Raw genomic sequence first — 27,437 nt, 5'->3', positions numbered from 1 at the left:
TCACTGACTCATTCCCGTCTCTAGGTAATCACACTGAGGCAAAGACAAGAGCATTTATATACATCTTCAATAGCTCCATACACTGAGTGCATATTATGCCTCAAATTAAAGTGTGCTGTGTTTGGAAAGGTGTAATTATGAAATCTCTCAACACACGCAGAAGAGGAAGGAATCCTTCTACATTATCCCTTTCACATCCAAGCCTGATGCTTTGTGTGTGGTGCTTTATAGACAGGAGTACCTGAAGATATTAAATACTCTTCTGTATAAGTAACACGATGATATTTTTGGTTCTGTTAAAATATCTGTCAGTTCATATGATCTGTCTGTTCCCGTTTCTCTACGGGCGTGCTTTAGACCGAAGACACCAGTGTCCCTGCGGCTACATACTGTTTTGCTCTTATGGAGAACATTGTACAAAAATAAGAATTAAAAAAAAAAAACCACTGGCTAATCCAGCTGAGAGCTGTGAAAGGAAAAAAAATGGCTGTAGGCAATGCATGTACGATGGATAAATTTAACTTCAAACTTGTTTTCTTTTCTGGTGTGTGTCTAAAGAAACAAAAAGAAAAGAACAGTTGATGAAATAATGGATGATTATGAAACCTGCAGGTTGGTGAGAACGTCTGTCTGACATCAAGCTCAATAATGACAAGACTCTAAGATTAAAAATGAACTGCAACTGACGGCCAAATGCCTTAGAGAATCAGAAAACACAGTTTATATATGTATAACCTAAAGTTGAATACTCAAAACTTTTCCACTGACACAAGAGAGAGACACACAAAAAATGCATCTGTGTTACAGTAGTGATGGGAGGCTTTACAAAGGAGTGGAAAAAGTACATAAAATATATTCAAGTGTAAGTAAATTCCACTTAAGTACAAACCCCATTTCCAGAAACGTTGGGATATTTTCTGAACTGCAATAAAAACAAAATCTGTGATTTGTTAATTCACGTGAACCTTTATTTAACTAACAAAAGTACAAAGAAAAGATTTTTAGTAGTTTTACTAACCAACTTAATTGTCTCATCTCATTATCTCTAGCTGCTTTATCCTGTTCTACAGGGTTGCAGGCAAGCTGGAGCCTATCCCAGCTGACTACAGGCGAGAGGCGAGGTACACCCTGGACAAGTCGCCAGATCATCACAGGGCTGACACATAGACACAGACAACCATTCACACCTACGGTCAATTTAGAGTCACCAGTTAACCTAGCCTGCATGTCTTTGGACTGTGGGGGAAACTGGAGCACCCGGAGGAAACCCACGCGGACACGGGGAGAACATACAAACCCCACACAGAAAGGCCCTCGCCGGCCACGGGGCTCGAACCCGGACCTTCTTGCTGTGAGGCAACAGCGCTAACCACTACACCACCGTGCCGCCCCAACTTAATTGTATGTTGTAAATATAAACAAAGTTAGAAATTCATGCCTGTAACACAAAGTTGGGATGGAGGCAAAATAAGACTGAAAAGTTTATAGGATATTCAAGATAAACACCATTATGGAAGATTCCACAATAAACAGGTTAACTGGTAACAGATGAGGGGATCATGATTGGGTATAAAAGGAGCAGCACCAAAGGCTCAGTCTTTGCAAGCAAGGATGGTTCGTGGTTCACTCCTTTGTACCAAAATTCATGACAGGACTGTTAGTCAATTTAAAAATAAATAAATAAATGCAAGGCTGCAGAGATTTTAGGTCTTTCAAAATCTACAGTACGTAATATTATGAAAAGATTCAGGAAATTCAGAGTATGTAAAGGGCAAGGCCAGAAACCACTGTTGAATGTGCGTGACCTTTGAGCTCTCAGGCAGCACTACCTAAGAAACTGTCATGCTAATGTGACAAATATAGCCATATGGGCTCTGGAGTATTTCGGAAAACCATCATCACTTAACACAGTCTGCTGCTGCATCTAGAAATGCAATCTGAAACTGTATTACGCAAGGAGGAAGCCATTCATTAATCCTATGCAGAAACGCCACTAATTTCTTTGGGCCTGAACTCATCTCAGATGGACAGAAAGACAGTGACATGTACTGTGGTTGGATGAGTCCACATTTCAGCTTGTTTTCAGGAAAACCTGACGTTGGAGTTCTCCATGCTGAAGTTTAACATGACCATCCAGTTTGTTATCAGAGAGAGGTGCAAAAGCCAGCATCTGTGATGATATGGGGTGCGTTAGTGCTTGCAGCATAGGTGAATTGCATGTGTGTGAAGGTACCATTGACTCGGAGGCATATATTGGGATTTTAGAGAGACATTCATCAAGACAACGTCTCTTCTCAGGAACTCCATGCTTATTTGAGCAGGACAATGCCAGGCCTCATTCTGCACAGGCTACAACAGTGTGGTTTCGTAGACACAGAGTGCATGCGCCTGACTGGCCTGCTGCCAGTCCAGATCTGTGTCCTTATTGAGAATGTATGATGCATCATGAAGAAGAGAATCAGACAACGGCGACCACAGACTGTTGAGCAGCTGAAGTCTTGTATCAAGCAAGAATAGACAAAAATTCCAATTGCAAAACTGGAATAATTAGTATCCTCAGATCCCATACCATTAAAAAAATTGTTATTAAAAGGAAAGGTGATGTAACAATGGTAACGCCTCTGTCCCAACTTTTTTTTGTGTTTTTTTTTTGCAGGCATCAATTTTTAACTTTGTTTATATTTACAAAATACAATTAAGTTGGTCAGTGAAACTATTGAATTTTTTTCTTGGTACTTTGTCAGTTAAATAAAGCTTCACGTGAATCAACAAAACAGATTTTTGTTTTCATTGTATTTTGGAAAATATCCCAAGTTTTCTGGAAATGGGGTTCGTAAATGGGAAAGTAGTCAAATTTCAATTTGAGTGACAGTTAAAATGTAACCAGATTTAAACGTACTCAAGTATTTAAAAGTACGACAAAAAGTAAATTATTACTTTATGTAAAATTAAGTCAGGTGCCTTGTTGCAAAAGTTGTTGGTCTTCAAAATGGTGTCACACAACAAAATCTAACCACATCACACTTTTGTTTCAATTCAGACAAAGTGCACATGTGATCAGGTTCTTGAACACATGAAGTGTGAGTAAGACTAGCAGGGAGTTCTTGTGTATTAAGTTTTTATGGTGGTTGGGGTATCTATATAAATTGGCTGGTTATAGATTTTATTGGATGTTTTTAAGCTATACCACATCCCTGTTGAATTCTCGACTCTGACTGGTCAAAAGATGTTGATTAACTTCCGATAACAGCCTATTACTGACAGTAGGGCTGGCTGAAAGGTTTATATTTATGCATTCATTCTAAAATGTTATCATTTCTACAGTAACAACTTCGGTGGCACAGTGGTGCAGTGGTTAGCACGGTCACCTCACAGCAAGAAGGTTCTGGGTTCGACCCTTGCAGCAGACAGGGACCTTTCTGTGTGGAGACTGCATGTTCTCCCTGTGACTGCATGGGTTTCCTCCCACAATCCAAAAGACATGGAGTCAACTAGCTACTCTAAATTGTCCATAGGTGTGAATGCAAGTGTGAATTTGTGTCTGTCTCTCTGTGCTAGCCCTGCGATAGACTGGCGACCAGCCCATGGTGTCCCCCCATATCTTGCCCAAAGTCAGCTGAGATTGGCTCCAGCTTCTGCTGCTTATCCGTCAGGGTTGAGATAGAAATAATGGATGGATAGTAATAACTTTGCACAGGGACCTGTATGACAGACGCTCCACGGAAATGTATTTAAAAACCATATGTAAATGTTGATATGGTGATATTATTCAGCATTTTTGGAAGGAGTCTCCAATATCAGTGCTTTATAAAAGAGGTAAAGCTGTAACTTCAAGTTTTCTGACAAAGTCTTCAGGATGAAGGGATTTTAGGGTTCTTGTTACCATAAAAAGATGTGGTTTTTTTTGTGTTATAACTTCAAGACAGAGAGAGAAAGAGTGATTTGTGGGGGAACCACTCTTAATAGCTGCTATAACGTCAGTGATGACGGGAACATCTTACACTGATGTTCAACAACACTAAATGTAACTATAAACATAAAATTTATGATGTGTTTTTCTTAATAAAAAAAAAATTTTAATCATTGGCAAGCTGCAGAGGCATTCGAGGAACAAAACAGTTCAGGGTATGCTGTTACTAGAAAATAATCAAGTTCTATTTTTCCTTATAATAGCATGCACCATCATGATTTATTTCTTAATTAATAACGCAATATTAACAGAAATATTAGCTGGTAGTTGAGGAAAAGAAAAATATTTAAATCATGATCTTAGGGATTTGTAACTTAAAAAATAAAATAAATAAAGGTCTAAAACAAGTATCGACATTAAGTTATACTTGGGTAAAGTACAGCACCCTGAAAATGTGCTGAAGTACTTAAATACCTTCTACATCTGAATTGAAAATAAAATCCCACCTGATGGGCCAAAATGTAGATGTTGTGGCCCACACATTTAGGACTGATGTCGTCTCCTGATACCTCCACATCTTCCTCAATCTCCACTCCCTGCAAATAGGCCTCCTTAATTACATCCACCTGTGGGGAGACAGACAGACAGACAGACAGACAGACACACACACACACACAGTCACTTGCTGTCTTCATTGAAAATACAAAATATAACTGCCTTTGTGTACGTCACAGTATCAGCAACAAGCCAGTGACCTACAACTGTTCCATAACCGGAAACTGAATAAAAAGTAAATCCACCCTTGCAATCCTCACTCACCAGCTCATTGGGTCTCATCTTGTCCAGGATTTTCTCTGCGTTCTCACCATCATGGCAACTCTCCATGATAGCCAGCAGCACCTTGGAGGCATTATTCTGAACAATAAGCAGAAGAACTTACTTCGGGTTCTCAACCGTCTTTTTTTTTTAACATAATTTATTTACTCTGTAGGTGCACTTTATAGGTCTACAATTACAGGACTCACAGATAGATCATAGAACTACCACTGACCAGAAAGTGATGGACTTTTCTATTAATACAGTGGGGCTTGAAAGTTTGTGAGCCCTTTAGAATTTTCTACATTTCTGCATAAATATGACCTAAAACATCATCAGATTTTCACACAAGTCCTAAAAGTAGATAAAGAGAACCCAGTTAAACAAATGAGACAAAAATAATATACTTGGTCATTTATTTATTGAGGAAAATGATCCAACTAATATGGCAGTGGCATGGTTGTATGTATGGCACTGCTATAAGTATATCAGATACAGCAACGTGTCTCGGTAATGAACAGTCCAACAGTCAAAAATACCAGACCGATAGTGGCCTTGTGGTCAGAAACTAACCGTGGACAATTAACACAAACTGTAATGAAACAAGTGCCAGAATTACCCTTAAAATATGCTTCAATGGTTTAAAAAAAAAAATTTGTAGATAGCAATGAAAATGGGACACGCTTTTGAGAATCTCGGACAGATGGACAACACAAAAACACAATGCGTCCCCCTTTCAGTGAAGGAGGCATAAAAACAAGAAATGTTATAGTGTCACAGTTAGATCACGACATATGGTTAAACGGCGACCTTACCGCAGAGCTTTTCAAAATAAAAATGCCGCTTATCCCCCTCATCTTATGAAGCGATACTGGCCAAAACACAGAGCAATAAAATATAGTTTATGCTTTCAGGGAAGTTGATAGGAAGTGATGGTTTCAGGAGATTTAGGCAAGCTATTCCCAGAACACGTGTAGTCTATACCCGACATGTTACGGTCATGTGACCTACTAATGATTTTTCACACAACTTGCTAATTATTATAAGTGCTTGTTATAGTAAAGTTGTGTTAAAATGAGATGACTAATACACACGGAATTTTTAGTGCAACAAGCATGCTTACATCATGAGGACCCTTCAGTCTCTGATTTTTATAGAGATCGCTTATTCTGTGCAAGATCGATCATAATTAACACAGACGTCCTCCGGCAACATTGCTTAACAGATAGAGGTCTGGAAATCTTATGCGGCAGAAAGAACAATGATTAGAGGATTTGAACTTTGTTTCCTTTGATTTTTTTTTTAAATACACACAAATTTTTGTATAAAGATTACATAAATATTTCCTTTCATTTACACCTTCAGCCTGTATGTATTTTGAGTGGCTGATTAACACCAATATTGTTAGACTAGGTCATCATACTGTGAACATTTCTAACCCACACTTCCAGAAGGTATATCATCTTACAGCACTATATATGGGAGGTTCAGCTAATGGAAGGAAAGATCATTTTTTATTATTATAAATAAATAATAAACTGCCATCTGAGTGTAAACAGTTTATATTAAATGTATACAGTCATTCGACTATCACACAAACAAGTACATGAATTATAGATGAAAAGCTTGCATGTGCATGTTCTCCAGTACCTTCAACTCCAATACAAGGTCCATCCTATTCTTCCCCAAGGGTTCAATAGGATTCACTATAAGAGCGATGATGATGTCAATGCCATTGGACTCATGCTTGGCTATACAAGACTAAGAAGGAGAAAAAAAAAACCCACAACATGCATTTACTATTTATGCATGATACTTGGCAGAAAGGTGAGGTCAAACAGTTGCAAGCTAATAGCAATGACTAATCCGAGGCTAGTCATCTTTACGAGTAACTAATCCACATGGGCTACCTGATTTTCATGGCAAGGGCCTTGGCAGTATTCAGTGATGCTCTCCAGCGTCTGTTTGACCAGGTCCACATTCCTCTCGTTAATGTAAAGGCCTAACAGCCCCAAGCCTCCCGTGGTGCTTCCACATATGCAGTCCAGAAACTGCAGAGTCTCACATACCAAGTTATAATTGGTTTTATTGTTCTGGTCCCGAAGGAAATTCTGCAAAGGGATGTGAAGTCTGAGATTAGATCAAGTTAACGTTAGATCTTCACTTGATGTGAAGATGATGTTAGCTCTATTTAAGATTATTCTGAATTGGGTCTGGTTAAATCAAATTATTATCAGGTCATTTTGGGTGAAATTACTTTCAACAGACATAGCTATTGTCAAGATAATAATAATAAGCCAAGATAATTTGATAATATTCTATCCACATTCACTGGATAGGAGCAATCATGTGCTCTGATTGGCTACTCTACTACTAGGTTATTAGCTCATATACCGTTAGTAGAGGAAAAACAAAATGGCAGCACGCATCAAGTCAGACATATCACTTTATCATTAAGTATTTAAAAGAAACAGAAATAACTGAAAGAATATAGGTTTTGTTGTGTCCCCCCATATCTCCTGTTCCACACTCCAGCCAAGTCAGTGGTGGCGATGCACCCTTAAGTTGGTTTGCCAACCGTCAAAAAAACCAAGAAGAAGAAGAAAATGGTGGCGTGTGTTGCTGAACCAAATGAGGATGAAATAAAAACTCTACTTGAAAACAAACGCCCAAAAAATACAAAAAAGCGCAACAAAATATGGAAAAAAGTATTTGATGGTAAGAACATATCTTTTTTTATTTTTCAAGAATTATTATTATAGCATTTTTCACAAACTGCTACTGTCATTTCGCCGGTTTGTTTAGATTCTAAGAGGAAATGGTTTTGTCAGACGTTTTGTATCAAGTTTTTATTTATTGAATTTGTAAAAAATAAAAATGCTCCGCTTCTCAAAATCCAGTGAATGTGGATAGAATAAAACAGTTATTCCACTCAATCTCGTCATATATGGCTTATAGCTATCAGCTCATGCATGACTAGATTTTTTGGACTAACTTAAATACACTGTGGCTGACGAGTTGCAACAATTCTCGTCCTTCTTGTCACTAATTTGTATACCAGAAATACCCTTAAAATCTACTTCAATCATTAATGAAGAAAAATATTTCAGACCTCAGTGTGACCTTGATCCTATTTAAATCAATTCCAAATTCTAATCAGTTCATCTGCTGATTACAAAGGTAACTCCATATAAATCCTACAAACATTCAACCACTCGATCTTGAGAGATCATGCTAACAAGAATCTCAAATCTCAGACACACATGGATGGACACAGACAGACCAATGCCAAAAGTCATAGCTAGCCAAAAATGGACCTTGATTTCTTGAACATGTACACTACCGTTCAAAAGTTTGGGGTCCCTTTGAAATGTCCTTATTTTTGAAAGAAAAGCACTGTTCTTTGCAATGAAGATCACTTTAAACTAATCAGAAATCCACTCTATACATTGCTAATGTGGTAAATGACTATTCTAGCTGCAAATGTCTGTTTTTTGGTGCAATATCTCCATAGATGTATGGAGCACTTGCACGTGACGTCACAGCCGATCCAGATTGTGATAGACGCCATCTTGTCGGTCAAATGCCATATTTCCGCCTTCTACTTCTACTTCTGATTCTACTTCTACCTTTTCTTCTAGAAAACCCTACTATATACAATTCTACTACAACGGCTGCGGCTACAAGCTCTCCCTACCTGTGCCCATTTTTTATGTTTTTTGTATGTATTTTTGCGTGTTGTTCGTCTGTACCGGACTTCAATATCCACTACAACCGTATGGACTTACTGGACATTGGTTTCCAGCAGAAAATGACGGTTTGTAGCGATTTCCATCGCATGCACAACATTCCGGACGAGATAGCGAGACCAGCGGGGTCTCCGTGGATTGTTATCAGAAGCAAAGCGAAGGACGCGGCGTCGGGAGCGGAAGCAAAAGCGAGGCTGCAGAGCCGGCCTGTTGACTAAGCTCAGAAAACAGCCACTCAAATCTTCACTGCTAAGCCTCTATCTCTCCAACGCCAGATCCATGGTAAACAAGACGGACGATTTGGAATTACAGCTGGAATTACCTTATTCTATTCTATAATCGGCTGGTCAGTGCTATACTAGATACTGATATAGTGTTAGTACTCAATACTTAAGTGACTTACCCGTCCAATGAGGATTGTTATTTTCTTGTTTACAAGATGCCACATCTGAGTCGCTGACAAATCCTGAATTTCTGTAAAGATAACTGTCCAGAGATTTATAAGCACGCAGTGCTTCACCACTGAACAGCGAGGGAAAGTTGATGAGGTAATTATACACGTCCGGGTATTCCGCTGGCAGTTCAACATCCACTGACACGGTCGTGAAAACTCCGTCCGGTAAGCCATAAGCGTCACTAATCTGTAGATCGTTTATTTTAGACATATATCTAGTTATCTGTTCATTAGAAAAATGAGCCGTGTAGTCCGTCGGTTGAAATTGATCCATTCTGTACACGAGTGCAGCAGTATTCAGCGGTGTTTTTTACCGACAAGATGGCGGCTGTGTACTTACCGGTCACGTGACTGCAAGATCTCTATAGAGGCCCATTTCCAGCAACTCTCACTCCAGTGTTCTAATGGTACAATGTGTTTGCTCATTGCCTCAGAAGGCTAATGGATGATTAGAAAACCCTTGTACAATCATGTTAGCACAGCTGAAAACAGTTGAGCTCTTTAGAGAAGCTATAAAACTGACCTTCCTTTGAGCAGATTGAGTTTCTGGAGCATCACATTTGTGGGGTCGATTAAATGCTCAAAATGGCCAGAAAAATGTCTTGACTATATTTTCTATTCATTTTACAACTTATGGTGGGAAATAAAAGTGTGACTTTTCATGGAAAACACAAAATTGGCTGGGTGACCCCAAACTTTTGAATGGTAGTGTAAATAACATCTTTGCATGAAAAACTGAAACAAGGGAAAACCAGTTCAGATATTTAGCCTTGCTGTGACCTTGATCCTGTTTGGATCAATCCCAAAATCGAATCAGCTCATCTGCTTGTTAGAATGATAATTCCATCATACAGTACCAGTCAAAAGTTTGGAGACACCGTCTAATTCAGTGGCTTTTTCCTTTATTTTTATTAATTAAAAAAAAGTCACTTCATGTCTTAAAGTATTGCTGGACTGTTGTTTCTCTTTGCTTAAGCTGGGCAGACACTGTGCAATTTTTTCAATCGTGGTATTCAGCTGCTGCTCACACTGTATGAGTGAATCGCAGGGGTAAACAGCACGCAGCTTACGATTCCTGTTCTCGCACTATACGATCCGATGCTCGGATGCGATGCTCAGGATTTCAAACAGGTTTGATTTTCATCCGATTGATCGGGAGGAGGTCGTGAGTTGTTAATCGCTTGTCGTTACCCCATGTATACTACACGATCCGAGACGCACGATTGAGCCAAAACTCGGCCCGATCTCCAAAATAGTCACACGAGTGAAAATCGTGTCAAAATCGGGCCAAAAATCGCACAGTGTATGCTCAGCTTTAGTTGAACGGTTCATGACATAATATAGATTACTCCAGTTGTCGAAGAGTCAAAATATGGAAAAAGCTATGAATGAGTTGGTGTCTCCAAACTTTTGATTAGTACTGTAAAGTCTACAAACATTTAACTGCTTGTTCTTGTGAAATCGTGCTAACAGAATGGACATTCTCAGACAGAGAACCAGAAAACAATATGCTTCCACCACTAATTGGCAGAGGCATGGGGGAGAAAAAGAAAAGAAAGAAAAAAAGGCTTTACTGTACCTGCAGATCTCTGTTGTGGTTCTCACACAGCAGCTGCAGAAAGCGCAAAATGGGCTTCATGATGGAGATGGCATGGCTCATCGGCACCTCCTCCTCCTCCTCCACCTCCTCCTCAGCCCCGTGACCTACCATCTCAAGCTCTGGGTCTCCCTCCTTACGGAAAGCACTGTAAGCCTTGGAGGTGGCACAAGAGGCATCTTTCAGCTGTCCCCTCATCTCCTCTTTCAGGTGCATGGAGTTCCAGCCTGCAAAAAGAGCCAGACACTGAAGTTTCAGATGTAACTGGAGAAATTCAGAACTGTACTGCAGAAGACCAGCTGCAGTTCAGGTTGTGTGGACAGCACAAACAAAACTGACAGAACAACGGTCTTGAAAATCAACCTCAAGCCAGAAACAGTCACTTTTCACACCTATTTAGAGACATTAAAAGCTTTTTGAAAACATTCACGTCTACTCACACAAGGTGAAACAGAAAATAATTAACGATTATTCCACAAAATCAAGTCATACATGAGCTGACACATGGCTACAAGCCATGTATGATGAGATTGAGTGGAATAATTGTTTTATTATATCCACATTCACTGGATTTTGAGAAACAGCATTTTTATTTTTTGGGGAAATTCAATAAATAAAAAGTTCCTAAGGGCGGCACGGTGGTGTAGTGGTTAGCGCTGTCGCCTCACAGCAAGAAGGTCCGGGTTCGAGCCCCATGGCTGGCGAGGGCCTTTCTGTGTGGAGTTTGCATGTTCTCCCTGTGTCCGCGTGGGTTTCCTCCGGGTGCTCCGGTTTCCCCCACAGTCCAAAGACATGCAGGTTAGGTTAACTGGTGACTCTAAATTGACCGTAGGTGTGAATGTGAGTGTGAATGGTTGTCTGTGTCTATGTGTCAGCCCTGTGATGACCTGGCGACTTGTCCAGGGTGTACCCCGCCTTTCGCCCGTAGTCAGCTGGGATAGGCTCCAGCTTGCCTGCGACCCTGTAGAACAGGATAAAGCGGCTACAGATAATGAGATGAGAATGAGAAAAACTTTCTACAAAACATTCGACAAAATCATTTACACTTTGGCGGACTTCTTAAAAACCTATCAATAGCTGCACGAATTGGCTTTCGTGTTGTTGTTGTTTTTTTTGTAGAAAGTGCTGTCTTGCCAAGGTATAGAACAGCTTTAGACATTTATTTAATTCTTCCTTGGACATTTCAGTGATGTAATTTTCAAACTTCTTTGAGCTTTTGAACCAGTCTAAAACAAATATCAACAAATTTTAATGCTTAAAGATGAAGAACGTATTACAAACTGGTGAAATGACAGTAGCAATTAGTGGAAATGCTATAATAATTATTCTTGGGGGAAAAAAAGATACATGTTCTTACCATCAAATACTTTCATTCCATTTTTTTGTATTTTTTGGGGTTTTGTTTTTGAGTAGGGTTTTTTACTTTGTCCTCGGTTGGTTCAACAAAATGTGCCACCATTTTGTTCTTCTCTACTCACGGTATATGATCTGATATCCTAGTAATAGAGTAGCCAATCAGCGCACGCGATTGCTCATATACAGTGAATGTGGCTATAATAAGAGCAGTTATATCCCCTGAACTAACACACACACACACACACACACACACACACACACACACACTATATGATGTACTGGGAAAACCTATTAGTTCCATTAGAACATAAAAATATTGTTTCTTTTTTGGAAACTATAAATATAGTTCATCCAAACAGCATACAAATGATTCCTGCTGGCAACATCCCTACTTAAAAAATATGCATGGTCACAACTTGAGAGGGAATGAGATAATTAAGAGATGGCCACAATTTAACACGAGGGGCCAAGAAAATTACATGCAGCCACATTTCAATAATGATCCTCCCCCCACTGGTAACTGGTTTTATTCAAGATGGAGACACCTTAGAAGCTTTCATGCACAATTTATTACTAATTACTATAAATATTTTTCTCGAATTGAATACCTGTACTACACAAGTCTGATCAATTAAAATGATTGTGAAAAGAGAAAATGTGTTTCTATGACACTGCAATCCAGAGTTATTGTAAAAATATTTTCTCTATTGGCGCTGCTAGAACACTTGAGTGACGTACATGAAAACTGCTCAAGATGGCTGAGACAGTCCTCAGTTACTGCGCCAAATTTCATTAAAAAATAAAAACAAACAAGCAAAAAACAAACAAACAAAAAAAAATACAAAGCATTCTATGGATTCTATGCTTTCCATGTGGAAGTATAATAACAATAAAAACATTCAAGCAGCAATCTCTGGGGTCCAAGTACTCTTGGCAAAAAGAGTGACACATACCAAATCTCAGCTTGATTGGACATACAGTTCTTGAGAAACCATTAAACTGATCTTAGTTCCACCCCCTTTGATCATACCCCAAATTTTCCACCTGACCTCAGAATCTTGTCCTGTATATGCAATTATGATGAGTTGCATCTGTTTGGGCGGCACAGTGGTGTAGTGGTTAGCGCTGTCGCCTCACAGCAAGAAGGTCCGGGTTTGAGCCCAGTGGCCGACGGGGTCTTTCTGTGTGGAGTTTGCATGTTCTCCCCATGTCTGTGTGGGTTTCCTCCGGGTGCTCCGGTTTCCCCCACAGTCCAAAGACATGCAAGTTAGGTTAACTGGTGACTCTAAATTGACCGTAGGTGTGAATGTGGGTGTGAATGGTTGTCTGTGTCTATGTGTCAGCCCTGTGATGACCTGGCGACTTGTCCAGGGTGTACCCCGCCTCTCGCCCATAGTCAGCTGGGATAGGCTCCAGCTTGTCCACGACCCTGCATAGGATAAGTGGTTATGGATAATGGCTGAATGGATGGATGCATCTGTTTGAGTAAATTAGGCTCCATCTTGTTAGAACTGATTAACTTGTGGTGGCCATATTTACAAATGTCAAGCTGTTTTTGATAATTATTGAGGTGCACATACTGCGGAGTAGTTTGACACCAAATTTGTGAAGACAAACCAAAACTCATATGACTGCTTTGCAAAAGTACGTTTTACATATGAAAATTTTCAAAAAAAAAAAATCTATCATGGCAGAAATTAACGGGTGTGGCCACTGAATTTTGAGGGCATGGTTCTCAAGATATGGGCCAAAAATATTCACTAAAGCACCACCATTAAACCAAATGGACTCATCTAACTTGCCTGAGTATTGCCCGAGGATTGCCTGAGGCACAGAGTTTTAGCCTGCTGAACAAGTTTCACATCCGTAAGACTTTTGGTTTAGGTCTGGAGGATTTGTTTCAGCAGAGCATCAGACTAAGATGAAAAATCCTAACAAAAAGCACCATGTGCTTGGACCATGAGAAAACATACAACTCCAACAGGTTGCCTAAGCAGCTTCAATTATTGGCCCCCTAAATAGAGCCCTTAAACATTTTCTATCCAAGTGAGATTTCTTCACATCGTGAACTGTCAAACTTTGAGCATGTTTTTGGATAGTTACATCTCTGAAACAGACTGGATTCTCTACATTTTCTCCCTTTTCATGTTTGGGGTCCACATGTGGTTCAGAAACATGGAAACGAGAAACATATATTTCAGTTCAGGACAGGCTGTAGTTTTCAGTACTAATGTATATATCATAAAATGTCAAAGTTTCACCATGTGAATGGTTTTTACAGGCTGCTACACAAATTAGTCTGGGTTTTTTTATGCCTAAAACCTCACTGAAATAACCGAGGAACATCCTGAGACATTATTTCATGGACACTGCCAGGAACTTGAAGCTACATTTCTTTTTCCTTCTAAGAACATACCTTTCCTACAGTTTTCACTGCAGTTCCTGAACAATACGCTTTAAAGATGAATGAATGAATGAATGAATGAATGATATTCTGGCCCTTGCCTAATACTGTTTCTACGGTAAGTACCGTAGAGGACCAGAGGACAATGACTGCCTAATCTGACCACTGTGAAAAACAAAAATAACATGTAGTCTGATGCTGGCATAAGAGAACAGCTGGCACATCAGCAAACATGGAGAGGATTATCATCATTGTTTATGCTTTCAGTGTTGAGCCACTTCACCTTTCCTCTGTCTGAACAGGAAAATTTCGCCTTCCTCCTCACGCTTCCGGCTGCTGATCTCAAACATGTTGACGGAGACGGTGGAGCGGATCTCTTTCTGAGCCAGCTGCATGTGGTCATACAAAACTTTGAAGAACTTCTCTGACTTCTTCTGCTTGTGCAGCTGATGATGGAAGGATTTCTGCAGGGAGAGAGTAGGTGGGTGGATATGGAATGCATAATAACCAATTCCTTCATGAAATATGATACCCACAAAGCATATCTGCTACACACACACACACACACACACACACACACACACACACGTGTGTAGAGGGTACATACTTGTATCTGTGTGTTTCCATCCCGCAGCAGTGCAATGCCCAACTGGATACTCTCCTCAAACACACGGTCATTCTTGGTGCTGACGATGAGATCAATCACTAGCTCTGTTGCTCCTACACTATCCAAAAGACACTGGATATCCACCATAGATGTGCTGGGCTTATCAGAATCCTGTCCTGGAGAACCGGCTGCATACACAAAGCACAGTAATAAACTTGGGGAAAACAAGCAATGACTAGTAAACTATAGTAAGCTATATTAAAACAACCTTCAAGCTGTAAACTAGCTGTAACACCGCATTTTGCAAGACGATATAAATGTATGGAAAGAGAAAAAACAGTATTCCATCCCCAATTCCAAAAAAAAAAAAAAAAGTTGGGATGCTGTGTAAACTGTAAATAAAAACAGAATGCGATCATTTGCAAAATCATGGAAACCCTACATTTCATTAAAAATAGTACAAAAACACCACAAGTGTTGAAACTGAGAAATTTTATTGTTTTTTTTTGAATATGCTCATTTTGAATTTGTCGTCTGCAACACTTTTCTGTATGCAAGAGACAAGGCTGAAAACTGACAATGGATGTCTGTGATCTTCAGGTCCTCAGGAGACACTGCATTAAAAGCAGACACGTGTCTGTAGTGGAAATCACTGTATGGGCTCAGGAACACTTCAGAAAACCAACATCTGTGAAAACAGTTCATTATTGCATCCACAAATGCAAGGCAAAACCACAAATCAACAATATCCAGAAACGCCGCCACCTTCTCTGGGCCCGAGCTCTTTTACGATGGACTAAGGCGAAGTGGAAAATTGTCCTGAGGTCTGATGAATCAAAAGTAAAAATTCTTTTTAGAAATCATGGACACCACGTCCTCCAGGCTAAAGAAGAGAGGGACCATCCGGCTTCTCATCAGTACACAGTTCAAAAGCCAGCATCTGTGATGCTATTAGGGTGCATTAGTGCATATGGCATGGGTAGCTTGCACTTCTGGTCATTAATGCTGAATGATGTATACACGTTTCAGAGCAATATGCTGCCATCCAGACAAAATCTTTTTCAGGGAAGGCCTTCCTTCTTTCAGCAAGACAATGCCAAACCGCTTTCTGCACAAATTAAAACTGCATGGCTCCGTAGTAAAAGAGTCCAGGTGCTAAACTGGCCTGCCTGCAGTCCAGAACTGTCTCTCATTTAAAACATTTGGTGCATTATGAAGCACAAAAATACAACAAAGGAGACTCCGAACTGTTCAGCAACCAAAATTGTACATCAGGCAAGAATGGGACAACATTTCTCTTTCAAAAACTACCACAACTGGTCGTCTCAGTTCCCAAAAGTTTACAGTGTGTTGTTAAAAGTAGAAGTGATTGAACACAGTAGTAAACATGCCCCTGTCCCAACTTTTTTGAAATTTGTTACTGGCATCAAATTCAAAATGAGCATGTGTTTTTCAAAAAAACAATAAAATCTCAGTTTCAACATTAACGGTTTCAACAAAGACAACATATCAAATTAATATTTTTGTACCATTTTCAATGAAATATCAGGTTTCCATGATTTGAAAATTATCGCATTCTGTTTTTATTTACAGTTGACACACCGTCTCAACTTTTTTGGAATTGGGATTGTAAATATATACACTTCCTAAAGTTAACACTACTTAAAATAATGCACAGACCAGTCTGAAAATGGATAGATTTACATGTTAAGTTCTAGGAATCGTATTAGCTTCACCAGCATATTACAATCAATCAATCAATCAATCAATCAATCAATCAATCAATCAATCAATCAATCAATCAATCAATCAATCAATCAATCAATCAATCAATCAATCAAATCAAAGATTACCTGTTCTAGCTATGTAGACAAACAAGAGGCACTAACAAATTTCCAGTACTTGCATCCTAGCTTTATTTTTCTTTGTAATGCATCTGATTCTACAAGAGGTCATATATAACAAGATAAAATGAAACAATGGTCACAAGTTTCTTCCTTTTTTTGCACGTCACAAAGTAAATGGGAAATATTTGCAGGTAAGGACTGAAGTTGTGAGTGGGGAAACTGAAGTGTTATCCCACACATGCCAGAGGACTGTAGGGAATGTTCATTAATACAGACTAAAGGAAATTAATAAGCTCATGGTCAATATCCTCTTCTAAGAGGTTTTAAAAAATGGAGCACATCATATTTTAATCCCTTACCAAAAAGCCAGCAAATTATTGGACAATGTGTCTGCTTGAGATGAAGTTATCTGTCCTCACATCACACGTAAAGGATGGAAAGGTCTTTATAGTGACTTTATGTATAACTGTCGTTTTACTGTTATAGCAGAAGAGGACATGTTCTGTTATAGTGTCCTTTTTATTATTATTAATACTTAGTAATGGATTTTTTTTTGTTCCACATACCTTCCAGTTCCCAATCTTGAAAAGATTAACGTGCATGGATGGCAGACAATCTGCCTAGTAAAGATCATTCTACTGTCAAGCGGATCAGCTACCGTACAAGGGGATTGCGTGTAGAGTAGCAGGCAGTGGGATTCTGATGCGTTCACTACAGTTACAGCATCAAGCTGCGTCACAATGACGAGTAGAAATTTTCCCCTTTATCTGGTTGTCCACCAAGAAATTATGAATCAAAAATTTTAAAACCCAGACACAAAATCTGCTTGTTCAAGTTGTCCTGGCTACCGATTTGTCCACCTGATACATGTAATCATGCATGTACACACTGCCATATTTTATAGCCCTCAGCTACTTGTTGAAGCTTTCAACAGTGAATCCATGTGAGCATCCAGCTGCAGCCATCACCCCTGACATCAGGTTTTAAATAAATATAACCATTGTACATGAGTTGCATGTCCTTGGACAGTTCTAAGGTGTGCAGAATCAACAGCCTGCTCTGAAATAGTCTATATGAGAATAACAGAAAATCAGCCCACAGCATTGTTTTATATATATGAATGAGAAAAAGGAGAGAGATTTAACAGTTATTCCACGAAATGGAGTCGTACATGAGCTGATAGCCGACGAGGCGCATAGCACCGAGTTGGCTATAAGCCATGTACAACAAGATTGAGTGGAATAACTGTTATTCTATCCCCATTCACTGGATTTTGAGAAACAGAGCAATTTTATTTTTAACAAATTTGATCAATAAAAAAAACTTTATACAAAACGTCTGGCAAATTCATTTCCGCTTAGAATGTAAACAAACCAGAGCAATTTGTGAAAAATGCGATAATTCTTAAAAAAAAAGAAAAAAAAAGGTACATTCTTACCACCAAATACCAAATTCCATATTCTGTTGCTTTTTTTTGTATTTTTTGGGGGGTTTTGCTTTTGAGTAGAGTTTATATTTCGTCCTCAGTTGGTTCAGCAACACGCTCCGCCATTTTGTTTTTCTCTACTCACGGTATATGAGCTGATAGCCTAATAGTAGAGTAGCCAATCAGAGCACACGACTGCTCATATCCAGTAAATGTGGATAAAATAGAGATAGATAGATATATAGATAGACAGACAGACAGACATTTTTTCCAGGGATATTTTAACAAGACAATGCAAAACCACATTCTGCACACATTACAAAGGCATGGCTGCGGAATAATGGTGATGATACATGGGGCAACTTTTTGGGCAATGTTGCCGAGCAATGTTGCTGGGCAATTGCGTTTTGACTCTTTTCTATTGAGATTGGGCAACATTGTTTCTTTCTGAATGGTTTTGATAATCTCTGGCAACTTTTTGAGATAAGCCAATCAGAACGCGAGTATCGAGTCATGTGACCTCCGGTGAGGTTCGGATCAGAAATTTCAAACAAATATGGCGGCCGCTCAGTGTCAGTGGAGTGAAGAGATGGAGAGACTCCTCATCTGTTTTTACGCCGGTAAGTTGTTATTTTAATATTCTATATGGAGGAATTTGCCTCACCAAAGCTCTAAAAAACAACAGACAGCTTGATTAAATGGTCACAGCAAAAATTAAGACATCGATTTTTTTTAGCTAACTGTAAACTGCCATTGCTAAGTTAGTTGCCCTGAAAAGTTGCCCTGTGTCTCACCTAGTTGCCCGTTGCCAGCAACATTGCTCGGCAACATTGCCCAAAAAGTTGCCCCGTGTATCATCACCATAAGAGGATGCAGGTGCTGTAATGGCCTGCCTACAGTCCTGACCTGTCCCCAGTAGAGAAGGTGTATCGAATTTTGAAAAGAAAAATATGACAACAACGACCCCATACTGTTGCACACCTTAAGACCTGTTTGCAGGAAGAATGGGACAAAATAACACCTGAAACACTTCATCACTTGGTCTCTTCCGTCCCTCAACATCTGTTAAGTGTTGTGAGAAGGAATGGCAACATTATAAAGTGGTAAATGCTTTACTGTCTCAACTTTTTTGGCTTTTTGGAATGTTGCAGGAATCAAAGTTGAAATGTGGTTATTTTCTCATCTCATCTCATTATCTCTAGCCGCTTTATCCTTCTACAGGGTCGCAGGCAAGCTGGAGCCTATCCCAGCTGACTACGGGCGAAAGGCGGGGTACACCCTGGACAAGTCGCCAGGTCATCACAGGGCTGACACATAGACACAGACAACCATTCACACTCACATTCACACCTACGGTCAATTTAGAGCCACCAGTTAACCTAACCTGCATGTCTTTGGACTGTGGGGGAAACCGGAGCACCCGGAGGAAACCCACGCGGACACGGGGAGAACATGCAAACTCCGCACAGAAAGGCCCTCGCCGGCCCCGGGGCTCAAACCCAGGACCTTCTTGCTGTGAGGCGACAGCGCTAACCACTACACCACCGTGCCGCCGTGGTTATTTTGAAAAAGCAATAAAATTCATGAGTTAAAAACATCAAATCATGTACTATTAGTGTTTTATATGGATAAAATAATAGCATTAGTGATACTACAATAGTGTTTTTCTAGTGTCAGAAGGATGTATGTGTTCGTCGAGGTCCTGTACCTCCAGGGGATGATCCTCCACCACTGCTGTACTCCAGAGCCTTGGAGTGGAGCCGCTGGTTGCCGAAGTAGTGCATCAGCAGAGTCTTTCTCAATGCATTGCCCTATATAGAAGACGTGCCAAATTAATGACAGCAATGATATTCACTACAATAAATAAGCACAAACACAAGATGTTTAATATCCAAGTAAAACTGTAGTTCATCTTGAACTCTACTGCTACTCTTTCTGAATCATGACATTCTAATACAACTTTTTAATGCCTTCATAGTGAAGAAGCTCAACAGTGAAAGATGTGCACTAGCGACCCATAGGTTGGGATTACAATGTAACCATAACAAACAGAGGCAACACATTTGCTACGGATTATGTAACGCATGGTATAAAAACAGTATGCATTCCAAGTAGATTTAATGTATAACACTACTACTTCTTCACGTTCCTTCCTCTGGTCGAGGGTGGGATGTGATGAAATGCCATTCTTTCCAGTTTTGTGCTTTTCGTACTGCCTCGGTGTAAGTCATGCCAGTCCATTCCTTGATGTTCGTAACCCATGATATTCTGGGCTGGCCTTGACCTCACCTGCTATTTATCTGGACTTCCAGTAGAGTACGATGGAGGCTGTCATGTCTAACGATATCACCAAAGTACTTGAGTTTTCTCTCTTTAATTACTTTCAGAAGCATTCACTTAGCACCTACCCTCTTCAGCACATCCTCGTTTTCAGTCCAAGAAATCTTATTCATACGTCTGTAAGCCCGTATCTCAAAGGCCTCAAGTCTTTTTTTGCATTTGGTTATTTATTGTCCGTGTTTTGGCTCCATATAAAAGTGTAGACCAAACGTAACGCTTCAATAATCTCTTTCTTGTTTCTAAGCCAATTCTATGTGAAGTAAGGGTTGCCTGCATTTTGTTAAAGACATCTCCTTGCCATTTCTTTCTCACATTTGGCATCGGCGGTTATGAGTTGGCCCAGGTACACAAATTTCTCTACCTGCTCAATGTTGGTTCCATCTATCTGTCATTTATTTATTTATTTATTAGCTTTTTGCCATAGCAAGAGATATATATGTACATACATTATGGCTGGGAAACCACTACAGCTTGTGCCAATTACAGTGGTCCCATTGTACCAAATCTGCATGTCTTTGGACTGTGGGGGAAACCGGAGCACCCGGAGGAAACCCACACAGATACGAGGAGAACATGCAAACTCCACACAGAAAGGCCCCTGTTGGCCACGAGGTTCGAACCCAGAACCTTCTTGCTGTAAGGCAACAGTGATGACCACTACACCACCTATCTGTATCTCTACTTTCTTTAATCTGTATGTCTACTTTAGGATTATGTCTTTTTACTGATCACCATTGTCTTAGTTTTCTTTGTGTTTATTTTCATACCAAGGTCTTTGCCTCTCTTATTAACTTGGTCTACTATTTTTTGTAGTTGCACAACACTAAATTGGTTGTTTACAAGCTAGCACCCCAACATTCAAGTACATACACACAGATATACGTTCCAACAGGTAATACACATGCGCCTTCCATGTGTGGTAGAAATCAAGCAGGACAGCATTCCTAGCATCAGAAAGTCTTCAACTGAGTATTGTACCACATAAAACAAGGGGCCAGAAAATGACAATCACAGAACAGATGTCTGAAATGTCTCAGTGTCTGAACAGCAGCTGATCACTGGTGCTGACAAAGTTCATCCATCCATGATTCAGATGATCACATGGAGCATGACACAGAGGTTCTAGCAGCACGAATGGCAAGCCGGGGGGGGGGGGGGGGGGGGGGGGGATAAATCCCTGAATTTTCCCATTAAAAACCTACCCTGTGTTCGAAATCACTCATTCACTACTCCCTACTCACTATCTAGGGAATTCTATATAGAGGACTAGATAGTGAGCTCATTGGTAAAATGGGGAGGGGAAAAAAAACAACAACAAAAAGACGCTTCCAGACACTACTCCGCCGCACTGTTATTTACTTCATTACGGTCACACAATTAAAATGTGCCAGATCAGTCGGCTGGTGGGTTTTCAAAATAATATACATATGCATGTATTTTTGTGATAAATCCATATTATACTTAGCGTATTTCTCACATTAATAAATACAAAGTATTTTGTGTCTGCTGCATCTTTCAGTTCTTTTAAATCAAGGCTGAATACTTCCTTCTTTGCCGCTGCCTTTTATTAAATCAAATTTGACCCTTTTGATTAATTCCTCGCTCTGCACTCTTTTATTCTTGTATTTTATCTGTCCTATTCTATTTTAGCTTTTTTTTCCTCTTATTTTTAATTATATTTGAATGTTCATTGATAGAGTTTCTTCCTCCGTCTTTTCACCCCAACACGTTACAATATTATTGCCATTTTCACACCACAGCTTATAAATTTCTCGTGCCCGTCGTCATAAGAAAAAACAAACTACTGCTGCACTCAATCTAAAATACTTAACGCTCCTTATGAAAAAGAGTTTTTATAGCTTTTGTTTCAGTGCAACCACAGTGCATGATGGTATACTGTATATTGCTTGGTTAGTGACCATCGGTTGTACACTACTTTTCACAATGCATTGTGGGATACTGAGAGTCCACTATATAGGGTGTAATAATTCTCATTACAGTGGTGCTTGAAAGTTTGTGAACCCTTTAGAATTTTCTACATTTCTGCATAAACATGATCTAAAACATCATCAGATTTTCACACAAGTCCTAAAAGTAGATAAAGAGAACCCAGTTAAACAAATGAGACAAAAATATTATACTTGGTCATTTATTTATTGAGGAAAAATGATCCAATATTACATATCTGTGAGTGGCAAAAAGTATGTGAACCTTTGCTTTCAGTATCTGGTGTGACCCCCTTGTGCAGCAATAACTGCGACTAAACGTTTCCAGTAACTGTTGATCAGTCCTGCACACCGGCTTGGAGGAATTTTAGCCCATTCCTCCGTACAGAACAGCTTCAACTCTGGGATGTTGGTGGGTTTCCTCACATGAACTGCTCGCTTCAGGTCCTTCCACAACATTTCGATTGGATTAAGGTCAGGACTTTGACTTGGCCATTCCAAAACATTAACTTTTATTCTTCTTTAACCATTCTTTGGTAGAACGACTTGGGAGCTTCGGGTCGTTGTCTTGCTGCGTGACACACCTTCTCTTGAGATTCAGTTCATGGACAGATGTCCTGACATTTTCCTTAAGAATTTGCTGGTATAATTCAGAATTCATTGTTCCATCAGTGATGGCAAGCCGTCCTGGCCCAGATGCAGCAAAACGGGCCCAAACCATGATACTACCACCACCATGTTTCACAGATGGGATAAGGTTCTTATGCTGGAATGCAGTCTTTTCCTTTCTCCAAACATAACGCTTCTCATTGAAACCAAAAAGTTCTATTTTGGTCTCATCCATCCAAAAAACATTTTTCCAATAGCCTTCTGGCTTGTCCACGTGATCTTTAGCAAACCGCAGACGAGCAGCAATGTTCTTATTGGCTTTCTCCTTGCAACCCTGCCATGCACACCATTGTTGTTCAGTCTCCTCCTGATGGTGTACTCATGAACATTAACATTAGCCAATGTGAGAGAGGCCTTCAGTTGCTTAGAAGTTACCCTGGGGTCCTTTGTGACCTCACTGACTATTACACGCCTTGCTCTTGGAGTGATCTTTGTTGGTCAACCACTCCTGGGGAGGGTAACAATGGTCTTGAATTTCCTCCATTTGTACACAATCTGTCTGACTGTGGATTGGTGGAGTCCAAACTCTTTAGAGATGGTTTTGTAACCTTTTCCAGCCTGATGAGCATCAACAACGCTTTTTCTGAGGTCCTCAGAAATCTCCTTTGTTCGTGCCATGATAGACTTCCACAAACAAGTGTTGTGAATAAAACAGGGTGCCCACTCACACCTGATTGTCATCCCATTGATTGAAAACACCTGACTCCAATTTCACCTTCAAATTAACTGCTAATCCTAGAGGTTCACATACTTTTGCCACTCACAGATATGTAATATTGGATCATTTTCCTCAATAAATAAATGAACAAGTATAATATTTTTGTCTCATTTGTTTAACTGGGCTCTTTTTATCTACTTTTAGGACTTGTGTGAAAATCTGATGGTGTTTTAGGTCATATTTATGCAGAAATATAGAAAATTCTAAAGGGTTCACAAACTTTCAAACACCACTGTATGCATTCGGATAGCACTACAAAATGGTGAACTCACTATATAGTCCACTATATAGCGAGTAATGAGTGATTTCGGACACAGGAGTAGTGCAGGGGTCATCAGCTGACAGCCACAGCAAAGTATTTCAGTGGATCAAAACAGATAATTCAAAAAAAGAACTGAAACTAATGGGGGGGGGGGGGGGGGGGGGGGAGTAAAATGTCACAGTCCAGCGACTCTAGTTTGATTTTATATATATATATATATATATATATATATATATATATATATATATATATTTTTTTTTTTTTTAAACATCATGGCATCCGTAACAGATCCTATGCTGTGGCCAATCAAATGCATTTATGCAAATGATTTACCTGAAAGGTAATTTATTTTACCCTCTCTGTTCTGAATAGTTAAGTGACATGGCTTGTTTAAAAAAAAAAAAGTCAGAATATTTAAATACAGGTTAAGTGGATAGATTGCTCATCTCTCAGAGTCTGTGATGTCTGTCAAAAGTAGCACCATGAAGTGACGGCATGAATGAATGAATGAATGAACGAACGAATGAACGAGTAAATAAAAACCACTTCAAACTAATGTGTGTTATTTGTAGTCATGACAAAATCTATAATGTGTTAGTATCTAGAGAAAATTTTAAGTTGCTATTCATTCAGTCATGTTATTTGCTTATATGAATAAAATTTGGTTGCAATATATTATAAAAAGTTACTTGCTTATCGAGACCATTAAAATGCAAAGCTCTAAATATTTAGGTACAGTGCCTGGCCAATAAATAAATAAAAATTTAAATAATTTTTTAAAAAATTTCAGTGTCACCATTTGGATTTAAATAAGCAAATAATTAAGAACCTCTGATTGGATAATTACTGCAGTGATTAATATGCATCAGATGGCAACAGCTCTTTTAACCCTAACTGATGCACTGAGTAGCTTCCCACTTCTTTAACAATCATGTCAGAAGACTCGCCCTGCGCTCATGGAAAAACATTACTGTGTTTCAAACGGGTCAAATTATTGGCCTGAATCGAGCAAAGAAAACAAGTCTGGAGATTGCTAAAATGACTGGAATTGGGTTAAGAAGTGACCGACGCATTATTAAAACCTGCAAGGATAGTGATGAACCGTCAACTTCAAGGAAGAAATGTGAAATATGGTTGGACTGACTGAATGGAGAATACTTAAAGGAGAACTGAAGGCAAATTTTTTATGATCAAAATTCTATTTATCTAAATTTTATTAAATACAGGAATGCATTTTTGATAGCTATTTTGTCACTGCTATAGCTAGTTATGAGTGTTCGAAAAATGCTATGTAATATTTTATATATCAGTCCATATGTCAAAGCAATGGCCGTAAACGAGATTCGTTGAGACCTGTGCGAAACATCGTAGGACAGAAGTAAAACATACAGTGGAAATCAAAGTGGCCAACATTGTCAAAAGACACGTGTGCCCTCTTTCGAATGCTGATGTAATCAAGCCCAAAGTTTTGTTTGTTTTGATAGCAATCAGTAAAGTTTGAAAAAAGTAGGCAGTAATCATCATTTAAAACTCGTTTTTGTACAATATTTCATTGGGAAAACAGTTTTCAAAATGGTGGCATTGACACCTGGCTGACACTCCACGATTCGAAGACTCGCACAAGTCTCGTGAAGATCGCGCGGATAAGCGACGCCTGACGTGGACCAAACGAGCTAAATTCAACACGGCTAAAAAACAAATAGGCCGATAAGTATAATATTTAATTGCAATTTGTTGCCAATACGAGTCATGATATAAAATTACTAAAACCGAGAAAGTAATTGAATAACACATTAATTAAGAAATAAAGCAAGTTTAAAAATGACTTCAGTTTTCCTTTAAGACACTTGAAGTCAAATTGTAAAGCTGGGGGATAAAAAAAACCAAAAAAAAAAAAAACCAAACATAGTTGAACTCATGGCTATGTATAATCGTGAAAGTAAGAGCATTTCCACACACAATGTGACGAGAACTCACAGGATTGGGACTAAAGAGCTGTGTGGCCAAAAGAAAACCACTTGTGTGGCCATTTAAAAGAAAAGGCTTCAATTTGCAAGGAAGCATAAAGATTGGACTCAAGACTCACGAGACTGTGATTCATGAAATTACAGGTCAGTGCTCTCAGCATGAAGCAAAAGCTACTGCTACCAGAAACAAATGCCTGTCTCATGATCCACTTCCTTTCCCCTTCAGTTACTTAACTTTTCCACTGGGAGAATTTTGTATGTATTTGGTCAGATTGCTGCTTTAGATGATAAAGCAGAAAACTTTCGTTCTTAGGAGGTTCCTACATCGTAGCAAGGGGTAAAAATAGTAAAAGGTTATACAGCATTTGTACTAAATGATGTACAAACCATGCACTGAGACTGAATGCTTCTAGGAACATGATTGAGGTTTTACTGTTTCACATATACCTTTAAGATTTTTTTTTTTTTACAGTGGGAGATGAAGCGACTTCACTAGAAGGTGGATTTTTTTCTAAATATTTACAAGGGGTGCCGAAAATCATGGAGATGTGTGTGCGCGTACATAATTAATATACAAGTTAGAATTTCTGTGCCTATTTAGAACTCTGTCCTGTCATAAGCACACAAGACAAAAAAACAAACAAACAAACAAACAAACAAACAAAAAAAAACCCTGCACATTCATCTAAGAGAGCATTTTATAAAACTCAAACTGTCATAACTGTACCAATTATATCCCAAGTACAAGGAAAGCTTTGGGCACACAGAAGGACGATGGGGCACAAAGAAGAGCGAACATGCGACGGATGCCTGCCACTTATTTCTGCTTCCCTGAGGGAGAAGTGATAAAACGTGCCGATGAAAAAAAGACAGAGAAGGAGACAGGTGGGGGAGGTGAAGCGGTGCAGAGTGAGAGAGAGAGAGAGAGAGAGAGAGAGAGGTTACATAACACCTGGTGGTGACTTGCTGGGAGACCATGAGGAAAGCAGGCAGAAAAAAGCAGGGAGGTATTGATTCACCTCCTCTCCTTCACATCATCAAATCTCTCTCTCGCTCACGGTTATCTCTCCCCTCCGTGGTTTGTGGCAACCGTTTTAGACATGTTCCTGTCTATTCATGGTTGCATAATGGCAGGTAGAGCAGTGAGGGTCTGACAAGTGGCACTCTGTAGAGGAGTCGGGGGAAAGACGGACCCCTTCAGGAGACGGTCGGCATGTTATGATGCAGACCAGTGGGTTGGACCTGATGTGAACAGTTAAAGGAGCATCCTCTTTGAAGACCAGGGCTCTAAACACTATACAAATACACACACACCCCAGAACTAGATGCAGCAAAAGCCTGTGAAGTTGCAAAGCAGCATGGTCTTTTT

General features: G+C 39.5%; 1 protein-coding gene across 1 annotated transcript in view; it reads right to left on the bottom strand.

The window, feature by feature from the left end:
* itpr2 (inositol 1,4,5-trisphosphate receptor, type 2) overlaps positions 1-27,437 on the bottom strand; it is a 245,517-nt gene that overhangs the window by 48,189 nt on the left and 169,891 nt on the right. Inside the window, exons 38-45 of the mRNA XM_060923767.1 lie at positions 19,875-19,977; positions 14,894-15,081; positions 14,570-14,750; positions 10,509-10,753; positions 6,637-6,837; positions 6,377-6,487; positions 4,730-4,825; positions 4,417-4,536 (exon numbers count right to left, since the gene is read on the bottom strand). Of these exons, the coding sequence (XP_060779750.1) occupies positions 4,417-4,536; positions 4,730-4,825; positions 6,377-6,487; positions 6,637-6,837; positions 10,509-10,753; positions 14,570-14,750; positions 14,894-15,081; positions 19,875-19,977 (1,245 nt within the window). The remainder of the gene's footprint in view (positions 1-4,416; positions 4,537-4,729; positions 4,826-6,376; positions 6,488-6,636; positions 6,838-10,508; positions 10,754-14,569; positions 14,751-14,893; positions 15,082-19,874; positions 19,978-27,437) is intronic.

The sequence above is a fragment of the Neoarius graeffei genome, chromosome 6 (genome assembly GCF_027579695.1).
Source record: "Neoarius graeffei isolate fNeoGra1 chromosome 6, fNeoGra1.pri, whole genome shotgun sequence".
Taxonomy (NCBI): domain Eukaryota; kingdom Metazoa; phylum Chordata; class Actinopteri; order Siluriformes; family Ariidae; genus Neoarius; species Neoarius graeffei.
The sequence above is the reverse complement of the archived record's forward strand: the minus strand, read 5'-3'. Positions and strand labels throughout refer to the sequence as shown.